This window comes from Rattus rattus, chromosome 2, assembly GCF_011064425.1.
Source record: "Rattus rattus isolate New Zealand chromosome 2, Rrattus_CSIRO_v1, whole genome shotgun sequence".
Taxonomy (NCBI): domain Eukaryota; kingdom Metazoa; phylum Chordata; class Mammalia; order Rodentia; family Muridae; genus Rattus; species Rattus rattus.
The window spans coordinates 153,190,757-153,206,041 of record NC_046155.1 but is presented as its reverse complement, the minus strand read 5'-3'; the positions used below and the strand labels follow the sequence as shown (position 1 = coordinate 153,206,041).

General features: G+C 52.7%; 1 protein-coding gene across 1 annotated transcript in view; it reads left to right on the top strand.

The window, feature by feature from the left end:
• The window catches only part of Otog (otogelin), a 67,553-nt gene extending 52,732 nt beyond the window's left edge, over positions 1-14,821 (top strand). The window contains exons 41-56 of the mRNA XM_032896035.1: positions 1,979-2,199; positions 2,334-2,472; positions 3,939-4,133; positions 4,333-4,545; positions 5,029-5,133; positions 5,290-5,397; positions 6,516-6,617; positions 6,808-6,906; positions 7,821-7,861; positions 8,800-8,875; positions 8,980-9,158; positions 9,719-9,823; positions 10,014-10,133; positions 10,900-10,945; positions 13,125-13,204; positions 13,330-14,821. Of these exons, the coding sequence (XP_032751926.1) occupies positions 1,979-2,199; positions 2,334-2,472; positions 3,939-4,133; positions 4,333-4,545; positions 5,029-5,133; positions 5,290-5,397; positions 6,516-6,617; positions 6,808-6,906; positions 7,821-7,861; positions 8,800-8,875; positions 8,980-9,158; positions 9,719-9,823; positions 10,014-10,133; positions 10,900-10,945; positions 13,125-13,204; positions 13,330-13,530 (2,030 nt within the window). The 3' untranslated portion in view covers positions 13,531-14,821. The remainder of the gene's footprint in view (positions 1-1,978; positions 2,200-2,333; positions 2,473-3,938; positions 4,134-4,332; positions 4,546-5,028; positions 5,134-5,289; positions 5,398-6,515; positions 6,618-6,807; positions 6,907-7,820; positions 7,862-8,799; positions 8,876-8,979; positions 9,159-9,718; positions 9,824-10,013; positions 10,134-10,899; positions 10,946-13,124; positions 13,205-13,329) is intronic.
• The last annotated feature ends 464 nt before the right edge of the window (positions 14,822-15,285 follow it).

Here is a 15,285-nt window from a genome sequence, read left to right as displayed (position 1 = left end):
GGGGCTGAAGCTGTTAGCAGGGAATAGTTCAGGGATTCCTTGCCAATTGTCACTTCAGCCAGGTTTGTCTGTCAGCATCCCTGACGGCTTCCTAATGCCAGATAATCCTTCCTGTCTGCATGTGCAGAGGCCTCTTTGCCAGACACTTCCACTCTTGGAGATCATTTACTCCAGGTCACCCACACAACAGTCCCGGGAAATGGCCCTTGGTGTCTCCACTGAACCAGAGACAAGCAGGGGCTCAGAGGTCAAGTGGCTGTCTGACAGGCACATGGCAGAGTTGCTCTGACATGCAGAGCTAAGGCCCCTCAGAGCACGGACAGTATTCTCTTAAAGACTGCACGCTAACTAGGAGCACAGGTGCAGGAGGAGCCTGGGCAGGCTGCTGTGACTGATGTGAGTGGCATAGTTCTCTCTCTCTCTCTCTCTCTCTCTCTCTCTCTCTCTCTCTCTCTCTCTGTCACACACACACACACACACACACACACACACACACACACACACACACACACACACCATTCTTTAAGTACCAGCCTCTGGGAAGCAAAACAGACCAGGCTCTGGTTTATAGAGCTTCCGTTCTTACTGAGAAAACATCTTTCCTTTTGTATACCATCACCACCACTCCTACCACCATCACCACAAACACCACCGTCACCTCCACCACCACCGTCGCCACTGTCACCATAGCCACCATCACATCTCCTTTCTCTTCCTTTCTGCCGTGCTCTGTTTATCACTGGCAAAGGTGACAGGATCCAGGAGGCCATGTTCTTTCTGGGATACCCCTTGGGGATTCAAAACCCAGACCCAAAATGTCACTATCGAGAAAATTAGTAAAACCAAAGAGTTCTGTCGCAAGGAATGCTTTATGTCTGCAAAAAGGGGTGGTCGGATGTCAGAACAGAAGCCATCACATCTCTACTTTATCTGGACTCACCTTTGACACATGCTAGGCCACGGAGGGAATTTCAGTGAGGTCTGGGAAAGAAAATCCCTTGGCACTCAGCTAAAATAATTTGCGTACTATTCCTGCAAGCTATTGCTGTTGCACAGAACTGGGAAGGTCCTGGTTGGGTAGATGGGAGGCACTAAAGGATGCTCAGGAAAGCACTGTAGGCCAGAAGAGCAGCATAGGCAAGAGAACGTGCATCTGGAGCTGAGAACATACTGGGAGGTGAGGGGCGCTGGGGAAATGCAGTCACATGAGCTGCTGTAGCAGATGAACCACATTCTTGCCCTCATCTCTATACCCAACACAACAGGAATATTTTCTGAGAACATGGCTTCTCAAACAACTCATGCCCCCAGATTCCCATCTTCTTATAGCTCTTTCACTGCTCCACGTGAGCTCCCAACTCCACAGAGGGAAACCGGTAGGAGCTCTGCAGCAGGTAGTGAGTACCCTTTACCTAAACTGACGCCATTCGCTGGGCCTCAGCCACACAGTCACATCTAGCTGCAAGGGAGTCTGGGGAAAATGCATGGCTGATCCTAGAAAGCAAATGAAACAGCCTTTAGGATTAGCTAGCAGTCACCACTAGCAGTCACCACTGGAGCAGTTCCTAGGGGACAACTTTCCGTTGTGATATGTCAGACATAGAAACTGAGAGAGTAGACTAAAGGATCCCTACTGACTTTTACTCAGACATAACTATTCATGTTTACTTCTCTTTGATATACACACATATAGTACATACATATGTGTAGTATATACATATGGGAATATGCATGTATCTCTGAATTTGCATATTTTAAAGTATGTCCAAACCACGGAGTCCCTTCTCCCTAAATATTTTTGGTGCACTTTCCTACACACTTTCCTACCTGGCTCCCCCTGCCTCCCTCCCCTTATCTGTCACATGGTACAATGTAGTAACGCCTTTCAGATCCGCCTGACCATTGCCCAGGGTGAGAGTCATCCCAGGGTAATTAATAGTGGGCTTTGTGCCTAGTGAGATCATTATGCCCCTCTCAGGTATCTGTGATGGAGACGCAGCCAATGACCTCACCCTGAAGGATGGCTCTGTGCTGGGCGAGGCAGAGGACCCTGCTCCCTTTCTGGATAGCTGGCAGGTGCCCAGCTCCCTGACCTCGGAGGGTCAGACCCGCTTCCGCCCGGACAGTTGCTCTACAGCTGACTGCTCGCCCTGCCTTCGCATGGTGTCCAACCGTACCTTCAGTGCCTGCCACGGCTTTGTAGGTGCCCATGGAGTGCGACGTGGGGAGGGCACCCGGGGAGACACCATGGTCTTCTGGGCAGGGTTAAGCTGAGCTGGACCCTGGGATTCGGGGCATCAGGATGGGCAGCACTGACTAATGCATTCGTCCAGGTCTCCCCAGAGTCGTTCTGTGAGCTGTGGATCCGGGACACCAAGTACGTGCAGCAGCCCTGTGTGGCCCTCACCGTGTATGTGGCCATGTGTCACAAATTCCACGTGTGCATCGAGTGGCGGGGCTCCGACTACTGCCGTGAGTAGTGGCCAGGGCACCCTCTCCTGTAGATCTCTTAAACTCATCCCTCAGTATGTGGAAGGCCTCCCAGAGCCACCTCAAGTCAACCCTTCTCCAAGCTTCGTCATTTCTTCACTCCCTGATTATATTAATGAGCTTATAAATATTCTGCTTATATTTGCATTTTATGCTAATGAGCAATGCCTGTTGCCATATTTGCATTAATGAACGATAAGTGACCACTTTGCTTTAATTAATTGTTTTTAATTGGATCATTTCTCTACACTGTGGGCACAGTAATGCTTTGCTTTCTCCCAAAGTGCCGTGAGTCAATAGGAGATCAGGGCTGCTCATTTCTCCACACCCACCTGACACATGATTCTTGGCTAGGAGTTCCCTTTGCTTGACCTTTCTCATCTTTTGGTCCCTCCCTCCCTCCTTGAAGACAGAAATGGGACCAGCCTCTTCCTTACCTATCTCCTGTTAGAGTTGGGTCAGGCAGGGGTAGAGCGTTTTTATTTCCAGGAACTATGGAGACCGATTCAGAGAAGGCCATATCTATCTATGGCAAATAAGAAGGGAAAGACTCAAACCGGACAGAGTAAGATTTTTAAACTGTGGATCCTGGCGCAGAGGGTATGGGGCCAATTTGAGGAGGGTAACGCCAGCAATTTAAAAAAAAAAAAAAGCCACAAAATACAAAACACAGTATGTATCATGGGTAGTAAGATTTTTTTTTCTTTCAACTTAGTAACCATTTCAACCCGGCTGTTCACACAGGGAACTTGGGAAAAGCTGGGGCTCATCAGAGGTTTACTTGGTGTGGGATGGGGTCCCAGTAATGCGATTTCCAAAATGCCCAAAGAACTGCCCAGCATCCTTGTGTGGGCTGGGCTAAAACTCCAGATCCACTGTCTCCACCAAGACCCCTGGGAAACATTGATCTGGAGCAAAGTTTTTCAATGGGCCAGATGGTAAATACTGCATCTTTGTGAGCCATACAGACTTCAGTTTCACGGACTCTGTGCTACCCTTGCAGGGCAGAGACAGCCAAAGACCATAGGTACATGAACAGGGTATGATGGCTGACCCCTGTAACACTAGTACTTGGAAGGCTGAGCCCAGAAGATGAATTTTGCCTCAAGTAATGAGACCTTGACTCAACAATGACAACAGCAACAACCACGACAACACAAAAACCCTCAGCAACACAAACAACATTTACACAAACACATTGGCACATCTGTGTTCCAATAAAACTTTATTTGACAAGCAGGCAATAAACAGCATTTGGGCTAGGGAGCAGTCCATCGATGACTCCTGACCTAGAGGAAGGAGGTCCAGTGCTAAGCCCCAGACTTAGGCACTCAGCTGGGCAAGGTCGATACTCTGCATTCCTCCTCAACCCTCCCTACACTTGCTGCCCTCAGCAGGATCCCTGCCCCGGAATTAGACTAGCCCTGATGTCCATTGTACCCCTACAGCCTTCCTGTGCTCCAGTGACTCTACCTACCAGGCCTGTGTGGCAGCGTGTGAACCCCCTGAAACGTGCCAGGATGGGATACTGGGCCCACTGGACCCAGAGCAGTGCCAAGTGCTGGGTGAAGGCTGTGTGTGCTCGGAGGGCACCATTCTGCACCGTCGCCACTCCGCACTCTGCATCCCCGAGGACAAGTGTGGTAGGTCATCGCCCTCCCCAGGCGGCTCCCCCAAGCCCAGTCTCACACTGGTGTCTCCTTTTCTTCCTGAAGACCATGGCAGGGGCCACTTTGCATTTCCAGGTCTTGGCCTTGGGGTGGTTCATGTTTGGATGAGAGGGGTCAGAGCCCGAGGCAGTCTGGTCCTTAGTCCCTGTGCCCCGATCCGCCCCCACTGCAGCCTGCACTGACAGCACAGGGGTACCACGTGCTCTGGGGGAGACCTGGAACAGCTCCCTCAGTGGCTGCTGTCAGCAGCAGTGCCAGGCCCCAGACACCATCACACCCGTGGACCCGGACTGCCCTGGTCCCCGACCTGAGAGCTGCCCACGCTTTGGAGAAGTGATCCTGTTACAGCCCACAGAGGACCCCTGCTGCCTGGGGAGTGTCTGTGGTGAGTCCCACTCTTGACTTCCCTGGCCTTCAACTGTTAGGCAGTGACTGGCTCCAGTTGTGTCTGCTGCATGGCCGTGACAACTGGGATAAGACATGGAAAGTAAGACATCACTGGGAGAGGGGGGGAGAACCAGGCTTTGGGGGACAGGAGTAGAGGCTTGAGTTGGAGTGGAAGGGACAGAGCTTCCCAGTCAGCTCTTCCCCCTGTAGACCCTGTAGACCACTATCACCGTGCCATGCCTGGTTCTCCTGTAACTACTCGCCTGCATGAGGAGTTTCGCACTGGCATGCACTACACCTAGATGAATGTCTATTCATCTCAGTCTCTGTCTTGTGGGGTCCCCAGAGGCAGCCATTGGAGATTGGGGCAGGGCAGGGCAGGGCAGGGAGTGTAAGGAGTCCATGTCCAGGCATCCAGTGGTACTGGTGAGCCCTGAGGACACTGGCCACCAGGTGATGTGTTGTGTGGCCTGCTGCCTAGTGTGTAACCAGACCCTGTGCGAGGGCCTCGCTCCTACCTGCCGCCCAGGCCACAGACTCATCCCCCACTTCCAGGAGGACTCCTGTTGTCCCAGCTACAGCTGCGGTAAGAGGCTGGGATGGGGCACTGGGGTGGGCCTGAGACACTGAGAATCACATTTGTGTCCTGAGTCCTGGATAAAAATGGACAGGGACAGAGAGGAGTCCAGACATGGCCAGGCAGGGCCTGCATTAAGAGTTTGCACTCTGCTTTTTACCTCAGAGTGTGACCCTGGTCTGTGTGAGGCTGAGCAGGTCCCCACCTGTCGCCAGGACCAGGTCTTGATCGAGGGTCGCCTAGGAGACTCCTGCTGTACCTCCTACTTCTGTGGTAGGTGGCTGTGGGCTGTGCATCAGCCCCCTCCTCGTTCCTGCGTCTGTGAGTGAGTGGGAAGAAAGGCCGGTGCTCGTGTGAGAGGGTAGAGGGAGAAGGATGAAGTCACTATTCAGAATGAACTGTGGGACAAAGAGAAAGGAGTCCTGTGCTACCCTTTGATCGCACTGTGAACCCCAAGATTGTGTTGTTTAATGGGAAAAAAAAAAGCAACCTGTTTCTAGATGTGGTGTGGCTCAGCCTTAGCATAGACCTTTAATCCCTCTGCCTGGAATACAGACGCACCCTTAGTACATATCTTTAATCCCAAACAGTAAAGGTAGAGTTAGTCTGTAGAAGGAAGCACACGTGTTTGAAAGTGGTGTCTAATTGAGTGGCAGACAAAGTAACGAATCAGGGAAAGGAGTGACAGAACGGAATATGCCCAACTCTCAAGAGTAGAGAGAGGAAAGGGAAGCATATATATATATATATATATATATATATATATATATATATATATATATATGTATATATATGACAGAGAGAGAGACAGAGACAGACAGAGACAGAGATAGAGACAGAGAGAGGGGGTAGTTTTATTGGGATAGTTGTACAGAGACAGGTTGCAGAGAGAGAACACGCTCGACACAGGTGAAGACAGAATAAGCCAGAGGATGAGAGGAGCTGGAAGATTAGAACAGGTTGCCAAAGTTAGCATGAGGTCGAGGGAAGCCAGCTTGATCCAGTCAGCTTGGGGAGGAGTTTGAGCCAGAAGAGCTGAGCTGAACCAGCCAGCTAGAGTTCAGAAAGTCTCAGAGGTGGAAAACATTCTAGGCCTAGATTAGATTGTATGGAAGCTAGACTCTTCCAGGACTAGGCCTGGGTTAGCAGACCGGCAGTGAGCCTCTGAGATGACAATTATATCAGGTGAACTAAAGTTACATCTACACTACCCCTGAGCACAGGAAACAGGAGTGTTTTCAGGGCCATCCTGTGAGTAGACATAGGATAAACGTGTAGGATCTGATGTCAAAATACCTGAGACCCCAAAATGCTGCTTTGGGCTAGGTAGAGTTCCCACCCCCTTTCTGAGGGGAACTTATATGACAGTGGTGACCCTTCTGTCACCACAGGCTGTGGTGAGTGTCCAGGTGCCATGCCTGAGTGTCAGGAAGGAGAGGCGCTCACTGTGCACAGGAATACCACGGAGCTCTGCTGCCCTCTGTATCAGTGCGGTGAGTCCCAGCGGGGACTCAGTGAGGGCGTGCGTGAAGAAGCAGTAGCCTTAGGGGGTGTCTGGGTACACGGATGGGTATAAGCAAGAGGTGGGAGGCAGTGATCCTGCATCCTGAGCATTCGTAGACGTCCGAGGTGTCCGAGACTAATTTGTCGCCTGTCTCCCTACTCCTGCCGCATGCACCCCAGTGTGCGAGAACTTCCGCTGCCCACAGATACAGTGTGGCATGGGCACTTCCCTGGTGGAGGTGTGGAGCCCAGATCGCTGCTGCCCCTACAAGTCCTGTGGTAAGTTTCAGTCAGGTATGGGTGGAAGAACGAGCCGCCCCCAACCATCCACTTTGCCGAGATCCCCTCCTCCTGCCTCACTGAGCATGAAGCAGCCTGACAGCCTCCAACCCAGGATCACAGATGGCCTCTCATTCAAAGTGCCCCCCTTGCCATCACCTGACAGTCCAGATAGTCCGAGTACTCAGGTCTTCCCAGAAGGCCATCAGAAGCCTTACAACAGTGATCAATACCGAGCAGTAGTGAGCTTTACGCAAAACTCTGGAAAGTTACTTTCGAAAGCTTGGAGACTGCTCTGCTTCCGGCTTCCGGTGGCTCTTCCACACCTCAGTAGACGGGTGCTACATGAGGACAGGGTCATACTCAGCTTCACTCATTGAGTTGTCTTCAGGGCACAGAACGAGCAGCCATCCTGGGGAGCATCCAGGTTCCTCTGTTGGATGAGCCCAGAAGAGACTTTCCCAGCTGCTCTGGCCGGTGGCCCTTGGTCCTCAAAGTTAAAACTGCCGTGCCCCTTAGTCACTGGCACTCCCAGGCCACTCTGCACAGCTGGGGCTGCGCACAGGTTGTGCTGCAGGGCTCGGCTGCTGGAACATACGTGTGGATATGCAAGTGGGAGGAAGCTGCCTCTTGGGTGCGATTATTCCCGGGGGAGACAAGGGGAAACCTACGAGTGTTCTGCCTGATTGCTTCACTTCCCCCCATACCCAGTTGGAAGTGTGACATTGGGACTGCCCACCCACCTAAGCAGGAGCACTCTGTCCCCTGCATGTCGGGATGAGAGGAGGGTGAGAGTTTCTCTGCCCATCTCCCTGGGGCGAGCTAGGATGGGAGTTGTGCTGTTGGAGGAACTGGTCTGCCGTGAAGTGTCAGACATCCCTGTGAGGTAGGTCCCGGCTTCTTCTGTTTTTCAGAGTGTGACTGTGACACTATTCCTGTGCCCAGATGCCATCTGGTATGGAGACCCTGCCCTTCCCACCCGTACTGTTGTCCTACCCCTCTTTTCTTTCCTTCTCCCCTCTTTCCTGGAGATTCTTCCTTTAACCCAGGGCAGAGAGCCCTGGATTTCAAATCAGCACACGTATCCCAAGCTCGGTCCCTAGCTTTGGTTGCCATGTCATTTCTTTGGACAGTCACCAAGGAATAAGTACGCAGATCCTGCAGGTGATGGTGACCATGGGGGAGATGGTAGGGAGGACAGCCATGACGGGGAAGATGATGGTGGCCATGACCGATGGGCGATGATGGTGGAGTTGGTGGGAGGATGGTCAGGATGCTGAAGACGATGAAGGTGGTCATGATGACGATGGTGATGGTGGTGATGGTGGAGGTGTTGATATCCCAGTGGCAGCTGCTGAGACCTTAACCATTGGCCTGCGATTTCCCAGGTCTTTTTAATGAATTATTTTATTAGTTGTTGTGACAAGTCCAAGAGATTGATTCTGTGATGGTCTCAACTTCGTGAACAAGGGAGCTGACTAGGGCACCTGGTAAATCACTGAGTCAGAATGTGAACCCGTAACCTGCAGGGAGCGTGGCTGTGAGAAACGTGTGTAAAGTCACACTCATCTGTTTCTGCATCATGCACCCCCACCTTGTCCCAGCAAGTGCTTACCCTCTCATGCTGCCCTCCCATCCCCCTTTCTAACTGGAAACTGACAAGAAAGTGAGGCGTGGGTAAGGTGTGAGCCAAGAGGCTCCCTGCACGGAGGTTTCACATCTCCCTGGCTGAGGGCAGGATGGACGGTGGGGAGAGTGACTGAGCGTCTGGATGCCAAGGGATCCAGGCTTGCTATCTTCTTCCTACCCACCGCACACGGGCCCAGAGACACTGCTTCTGAGGGAGGGGTCGGGCTGCCCACGGTGGACACTGACTTCCTCGGTCACCTGCAGTGGGAAAAGTCGCAGCTGGATGAGGAGTTCATGCACAGCGTGGAGAACGTGTGCGGCTGCGCCAAGTACGAGTGTGGTGAGTGGGAAGGGGCAGATGGGAACCTCAGGTGGGCCAGCTGGGAAGGGCCAGGGTGGGCGCGTGGGCTCTCTGGGACAGACCCTCCCCTGTCCCCCATTCAGTGAAAGCCCCCGTGTGCCTGAGTCGTGAACTGGGTGTGATGCAGCCAGGCCAGACTGTGGTAGAGCTCTCGGCGGATGGCGTGTGCCATACGTCCCGATGCACAGATGTGCTGGACCCTCTCACCAACTTCTACCAGATCAACATCACCTCCGTCCTTTGTGACATGCACTGCGAGGCGGTAGGGACAGTGTGGAGTGCCTGTCATCGAGAGGGAGGGCTGGGCTGGCCGATCCTTAGCCTGTTCCAGAAATGGAGTCTAGAGAGCAGGCATCAGAGCCTCCCAGCTAGGGGAGGCTGGGGCAAGGACAGCAAAGGGACTACGTTAAAGTCTGGCTTCTACCAGGGTCTAAATAATACTGCTTGAACGGAGGTGTTAGAATGATGCCCGTCTTTCAACGGAGAAACGGGGACTTGGTGAGGTTGAGTGGTTTATCAAAAGCACAGCAGGGACTGAGATGAAAGCCAAGCTCTGTCTGCCCTGATGCTGACAATGCTGCCTCTGCAGTGGTGGGGGTCCATGGTCCCCAGGGCTGGGTCTAGGTGCTAATGGGGTTTCAGGCAGAGACAGGAAAGCTCTGCCTGCCTGGTCAGGCTCGGGGAGGCTGTGGGTCTCCTTTCTGAGCTCCTGTAGATGCTCTCCCTGAGCCCTGGGCTCCATCAGAGACAAGCAGATACCAGACACCTGGAGGATGGGTGTGGGCTTAAGGCTGACGTCACCTTCTCTGCCCGGGCCTTCAGAACCAGGAGTATGACCACCCACGGGACCTGGCGGCCTGCTGCGGCTCCTGCAGGAACGTGTCCTGTCTCTTCACCTTCCCCAATGGCACCACTTCTCTGTTCTTGGTAAGTAGTCCCTAAGCCCACCCGGGAACGGGTCCACTAAGGCCCTAACGCTAAGTCCACGGTTCTCCCTGGGCCCCACACGGGGCTTGGCTGTGGAGCACTAGCAGCACCCGGTCCGGGGCTCTGCATGTCTTCAGGACATGCTGTGCTGTTGGCCAGAGTCCTCACTGCCTGCCCGTGTGTTCTCCAGCCTGGTGCATCCTGGATTGCAGATTGTGCCCGCCATCACTGTGGCAGCACTCCCCTGGGTGCTGTCCTGGTTCGCTCGCCCATCAGCTGCCCTCCGCTCAATGAAACTGAGTGTGCCAAGGTCAGTGTTTCCTTCCCCTGAAGCTGGCTTCAAGCTGTTTTACTGGTGGGAGGAAACTGGGTCATAACCCTATACGTTCTCCTCAACCACAGCCCATATCTACCAACATATGACCCCAAACCAAAGCATGCAATCACACGGTCAAGGGTCCCAGGACCCGTCCTAAGTCATTGATCATTCCTACGCCACAGGGACATCAGTACATATACTATGCACTGACACACCTGCACATACATGTGCCGGGCTTTTGCATACATGTTTAATTTAGGATGATAGGATGGCATGCATCCAGCCTGGTGGAGAAGGCTCTTGGTGTGGGTATAGCTCAAAGAAAAGGATGGCTGGAGGGCTAAGTGTTTCCATTGGAATGATAAGGTTCCTAAGATTAATAAGAGACATTTGAGGATTTCTGCATCTTGAGATAATACACACACAGGGCTATGGCACATTGGGTACAGTGCTTACAAGCATGCAGGAAGGCCTGGGTTCGGTCGCTCCTACAGAGCTCTTGCTTTGGGGCACCATGGGAGAAAGACTAGCTTATACTCTTTATAATTGTTTGTTTCTGAGACAGGATTTTACTTTGTATTCCTGGCTAGCCTGGGACTCACTATCTAGACCAGGCTGGCCTAGAATATGTAGACATCCTCCTGAGATTATAGGCACGCACTGTCATGTCCACTCTAAGACTGTTTTTGCCTCTACTCGGGGTCTTGGCTCCTGGCCTGGAGCATGGATTCTCCGCTCGCTCCCTTTCTCCCTCTAGGTCGGCGGCTCTGTGGTACCATCTTTGGAAGGATGCTGCCGGACGTGTGAGTGAGCATGGCGGAGAGCCAGGGTTCAGTATGCAGGAGGGAGGGGGACACATAGGTGGCCAACGTGTTACCAGCCTGGTATCTATGGGATGAGTAGACAAAGGGATGTCCCATCAGCTGAGGGTCAAGGCAATGGCACAAACAATCAGGTAGCCAGAGGTTACATGTTCACGAACTCTGTCCCAAGACAAGGCCTCTTCTTCTTGATAGAGATAAAAGACAGTAGCCACTCCCTGAAGGAAGTCCTTCACTCCTCAGTCACCCTGCCTCTGTCCCAGACAGACTCCAGCCCACATGTCCCCTTTATTGATTCTGTGACCCATGAGCCCTGGTCTCAAAGCTGCCTCTTTGGGGAGACCTAAGTTTCCAGACCTCTGCTGTCAGAAGCCTCTGTCTCCCACTTTGCTGCTGGAACTCTGAATTCTAGGCACCAGCATCTTACATGTAACAGCAACTACATGTGCTTGAATGAACCCATCAGCCTCATGGCCTTTGCTCATAGGCCTGCCCTTCTGTGAGGCTCAGACCCTGTGTCCAAAGGGCCATAGGCTTCGAGCTTCTTATGTCCACAAAACTTAGTACATGAGAGCTTGTCTCCAGACCTTGATTGGCTGATCCATGACCCATAACCTCATGCTTCCTGAATGTTCCGTGTTCCCCATGTTACCTGAACCCTATGCCCCTCTCCTCAGTCTCCTAAGGGGCTTGTTTCCTATGGTCGCTATTAGACCAACCACTCCTCCATGGTCTAGTGTCCACTGCTGCTCAGTTACTTGTCTCAGAAGCACATAAAACAGGAAGCAGGCAAACACATAGCTATTCCCAAGTGTCCCTTCTAGGCGTTCCCAAGCTCTGGGGGTGATGAAAAGGGAAACTCCTTGCTTCTGGTGAAGTCCATTTAGCACCACATGCATGCTGGGTATTGAGAGACATCTCCTGGGTTGTACAAGCTCCCACTTATCTGGTACCCACCCAAGTCCAAGGCCACCATTCCTCTCCCCGAACTGAACACACAGTCTTCCTCACTCCAGGGCCAACAGGTCTATGGCAGCCCTCGACTCTCCTGCCTGTCTGTGCTGAGCCTCTAGCAGACATATAATGAGTGCCACCGTGTGCCAGCCACTAGCCTGAGAACTGTGGGAGTGGCACAAGAAAGCGTGTGGCTGTCACTTTCGTGGATGGAAGGACAGGCGTAGTAGATTATAGGTTGGAGGCTGTGAGTTCTGCAGGGTCCAAGTCACGCAGACTTTGGTGGGGTTTATCACACCAGCATCCACAACCATCCATGCCTCCTACCCAAGCCCCAACACCGTCTGCCATCTCTGGGCACACCTTCTCACCTCCTCTGAGCTTCTGACGTATGAAAAAACCTTTTGGATTGAGAATAGAAGTCACACGACTGCAGGGAGGAAGATCCCAGAGCTTACAAGCTTCGGTCTCCCTAGCACAGGTAGAGGCATGCCTCTGGCCAGACAGACTGTGCCTGGGACAGAATAAACCAAGGAGGCATCAAGGAGGCCTGAGGAAGGGAATTGCATTTTCCAGAAGAGGGGCTCTAGAAAGGTCTCGGCAGGGGTAGGGGTGGAGGGTGAGGGAGATTGGAGAAAACTGCTCCAGGAAATGAGGCCAAAGAGTGCCTTGTGAGTGGTTGTCTGTCTGGGAGAGATGTGACCTAGGCAGAAAAAAACCTCTACACTGCCAGTTTGCACCTGTGGCCCCTGCTTGAGAGCTGTTGAATCCCCGTGGATCTTGCCGTGTGGAACATCCTGTTTGCCATTCATGGCAGACTCTTACTGCTAGAGTCCTCTCGGAGCAGAAACACTGATGCTCAGAGGGGACGTGAGGATGTACACAGGGTTTCTAACAGGGGTGACAGGTAAGTGCTGGGGCTTGGGTATGGAGATAGCCTGCTCTTGTCTCAGATCTTATAGCACAGAGGCCTGAGGCTCTCTTTAACCACCCCATGTGTCTTCCTCTGTCTCACTTGCCTCTGGCTTCCTTGGTCCCATTTCCTTCTAAGACAATGGGTTAAAAGTGTTTCCCCTTGCTGGAGGGGACATAAATGTATGGGCACCAACCTGGAAAGGAACACTCTCACATGACAGTAACTACTCCAGGCTGGCCCATCTTGATGTCAGTCTGGGACATGACTCTTGCCCACTCTTCCCCGAACCAGGTAAGGAGGATGGGCGATCTTGCAAGAAGGTGACCATCCGCATGACCATTCGCAAGAATGATTGCAGGAGTAACACCCCTGTACGTGAAGGAATGGATATCTTGGGGTGGTGGCTGTGGTGGTGGTGGCTGTGGTGGTGGTGGTGGTTGAGGACCTGGAGAGGCGGATGGTCACCAGATTATCTTGCTGACATGGTCGTCCCTAGGTGAACCTGGTGTCTTGTGATGGAAGGTGCCCTTCCGCCAGCATCTACAACCACAACATCAACACCTATGCCCGCTTCTGCAAGTGCTGCCGTGAGGTGGGACTGCAGCGCCGCTCTGTGCAGCTCTTCTGTGCTACGAATGCTACCTGGGTGCCCTACACAGTACAGGAGCCTACGGACTGTGCCTGCCAATGGTCCTAAGGCTTGGGTACTGGCGCTGGCAGGGTCACCCCCGTCACTCTCATGTTCTCCTTCCAGCTGGTCTAGGTGACAAGGGGGAGAGGTTAAAGGTGGGAGATCTTGTTTGTGGGGTGTGTGTGTGTGTGTGTGTGTGTGTGTGTGTGTGTTAACAGTGAACAGCATCCACAAAGGATCAGAATAGGCCCCACTTGCCCATTCTCTCTCTCTCTCCCTCCCCCCCCCTCTCTCTCTCTGTCTGTCCCTCTACAAGCACATATGAAAAGTGCCATTGCTCAGAGCTTTTGGAACCCAATTCTACATGGCTTGAGGTCAGGAGGGAAGCTACAGACCCAGCAGCTGATGGTCTGATTCATCTGTGACTCTGGCCAGGATTTCTCGGGAGAGGAGCCGAGCCTTTCCTGATACACTGCAACCAAAGTAGAACCCAATGTTGGCTTAGGTTTAAAATTTAGTGGCCTGTTTCTTTCTTGGCCCTCTTAACAATGGGAAAAACATAATACAAGGAAAAGGAACTCAACTAACATTTCTGTCTTCATCAAGAGGCCAAAACTCCCCAAAACACAGAGGGTGGGTTTGGGGCTCACGTCAGGGCTGCTCATGGAGATCTACAAGGCCCTGCTGTGACCCGACAGTTGTCTCTAGAGTCCTCGAGCCTCAGAGGGTGCCCTGACATTCTGGTATCTAGAAGAGCAGGTCCAGGTCTGTGCCTCTGTGTGTCACATGCTCACCGTTTGGGCCAGTTTTGCAGATGTGTGAAGGATGAGCTTCTCAGTGAGGGCCCAAGTACCCATCCCAGATGGTGGTGGACAGCCCACCCCTCTAAGCAGTCCTGGAGTGCAGCAGGCACTTCCAGCCCAAAGTTCGTCCCTTTCCTCCAAGTGTGTGAGAAGTGTATCTGTCTGTGCAAGGTCCTACACATATGTTTGTGGCTCAGCACTGCCTGGGACTGTGTTGGTGGAGAATGTCTACAGGTGAAAACACAGCCATGTGAGTCTGTAGCCCAGGCGGTCCTGAGTGTCTGTCAGAGCCTTGTCTCTGAACCAAAGTGTCCTCCCTAAAGTCAGGGCCGGAGCTCCTGTCAGCAAGCCACTCTGCAGATTCCTCCTTCCTGCACTGCTCTGTGCTACTGGGTCTCAAAGGTCATGACCTGCTGTTGTTCAGGTCGCAGCATTGCCCTGATACCCCTATGGGGTAAAGGTACTGTGTCAAGGTGGTCCCCACGTCTGCTTTGCCTCTGTGACCCATCTGTGTCTTCATCATGTATCAATAAACAGCACGAAGTCTCCAAGCATCTCCGGGATGCCAGGCTGGCCTTGAATTCAGTACAGCATCAGCTGTGAAGACCCCCGGGAGGGCTCTGGGAGTCAGATGGACTTCTGCAGTTTACCTGTTTTTTCCTTCATCACCCCAACTCCCACCCAGGCAGCCCTACTGCCTGCCCCGTCCCCAGTGTTCCAGCCCACACTCCCAGTGCTCCCGTTAGGTCACGCCTGGGAAGACCAACTACTCCAGGATAAAACGCTCCAAGGAAACAAAGATGAACAAATCAGCAGCCCTGCCCTGCACTGTGGGGTGTGAGGGTGAGGACTCCCCTGCTGTGTCACACTGTGGAGCAGACAGGAAGGAGGTGAGGCAGAAAACCATAGTTAGCAGTGTTCAGTTGCCCTCAAAAACCAAGACCAGCATCACTGTCAAGACGTGCACAGAATTCAGAAAGCTGGTTAAAAGTAAACTCTTCTGCTATGTCATAATGCT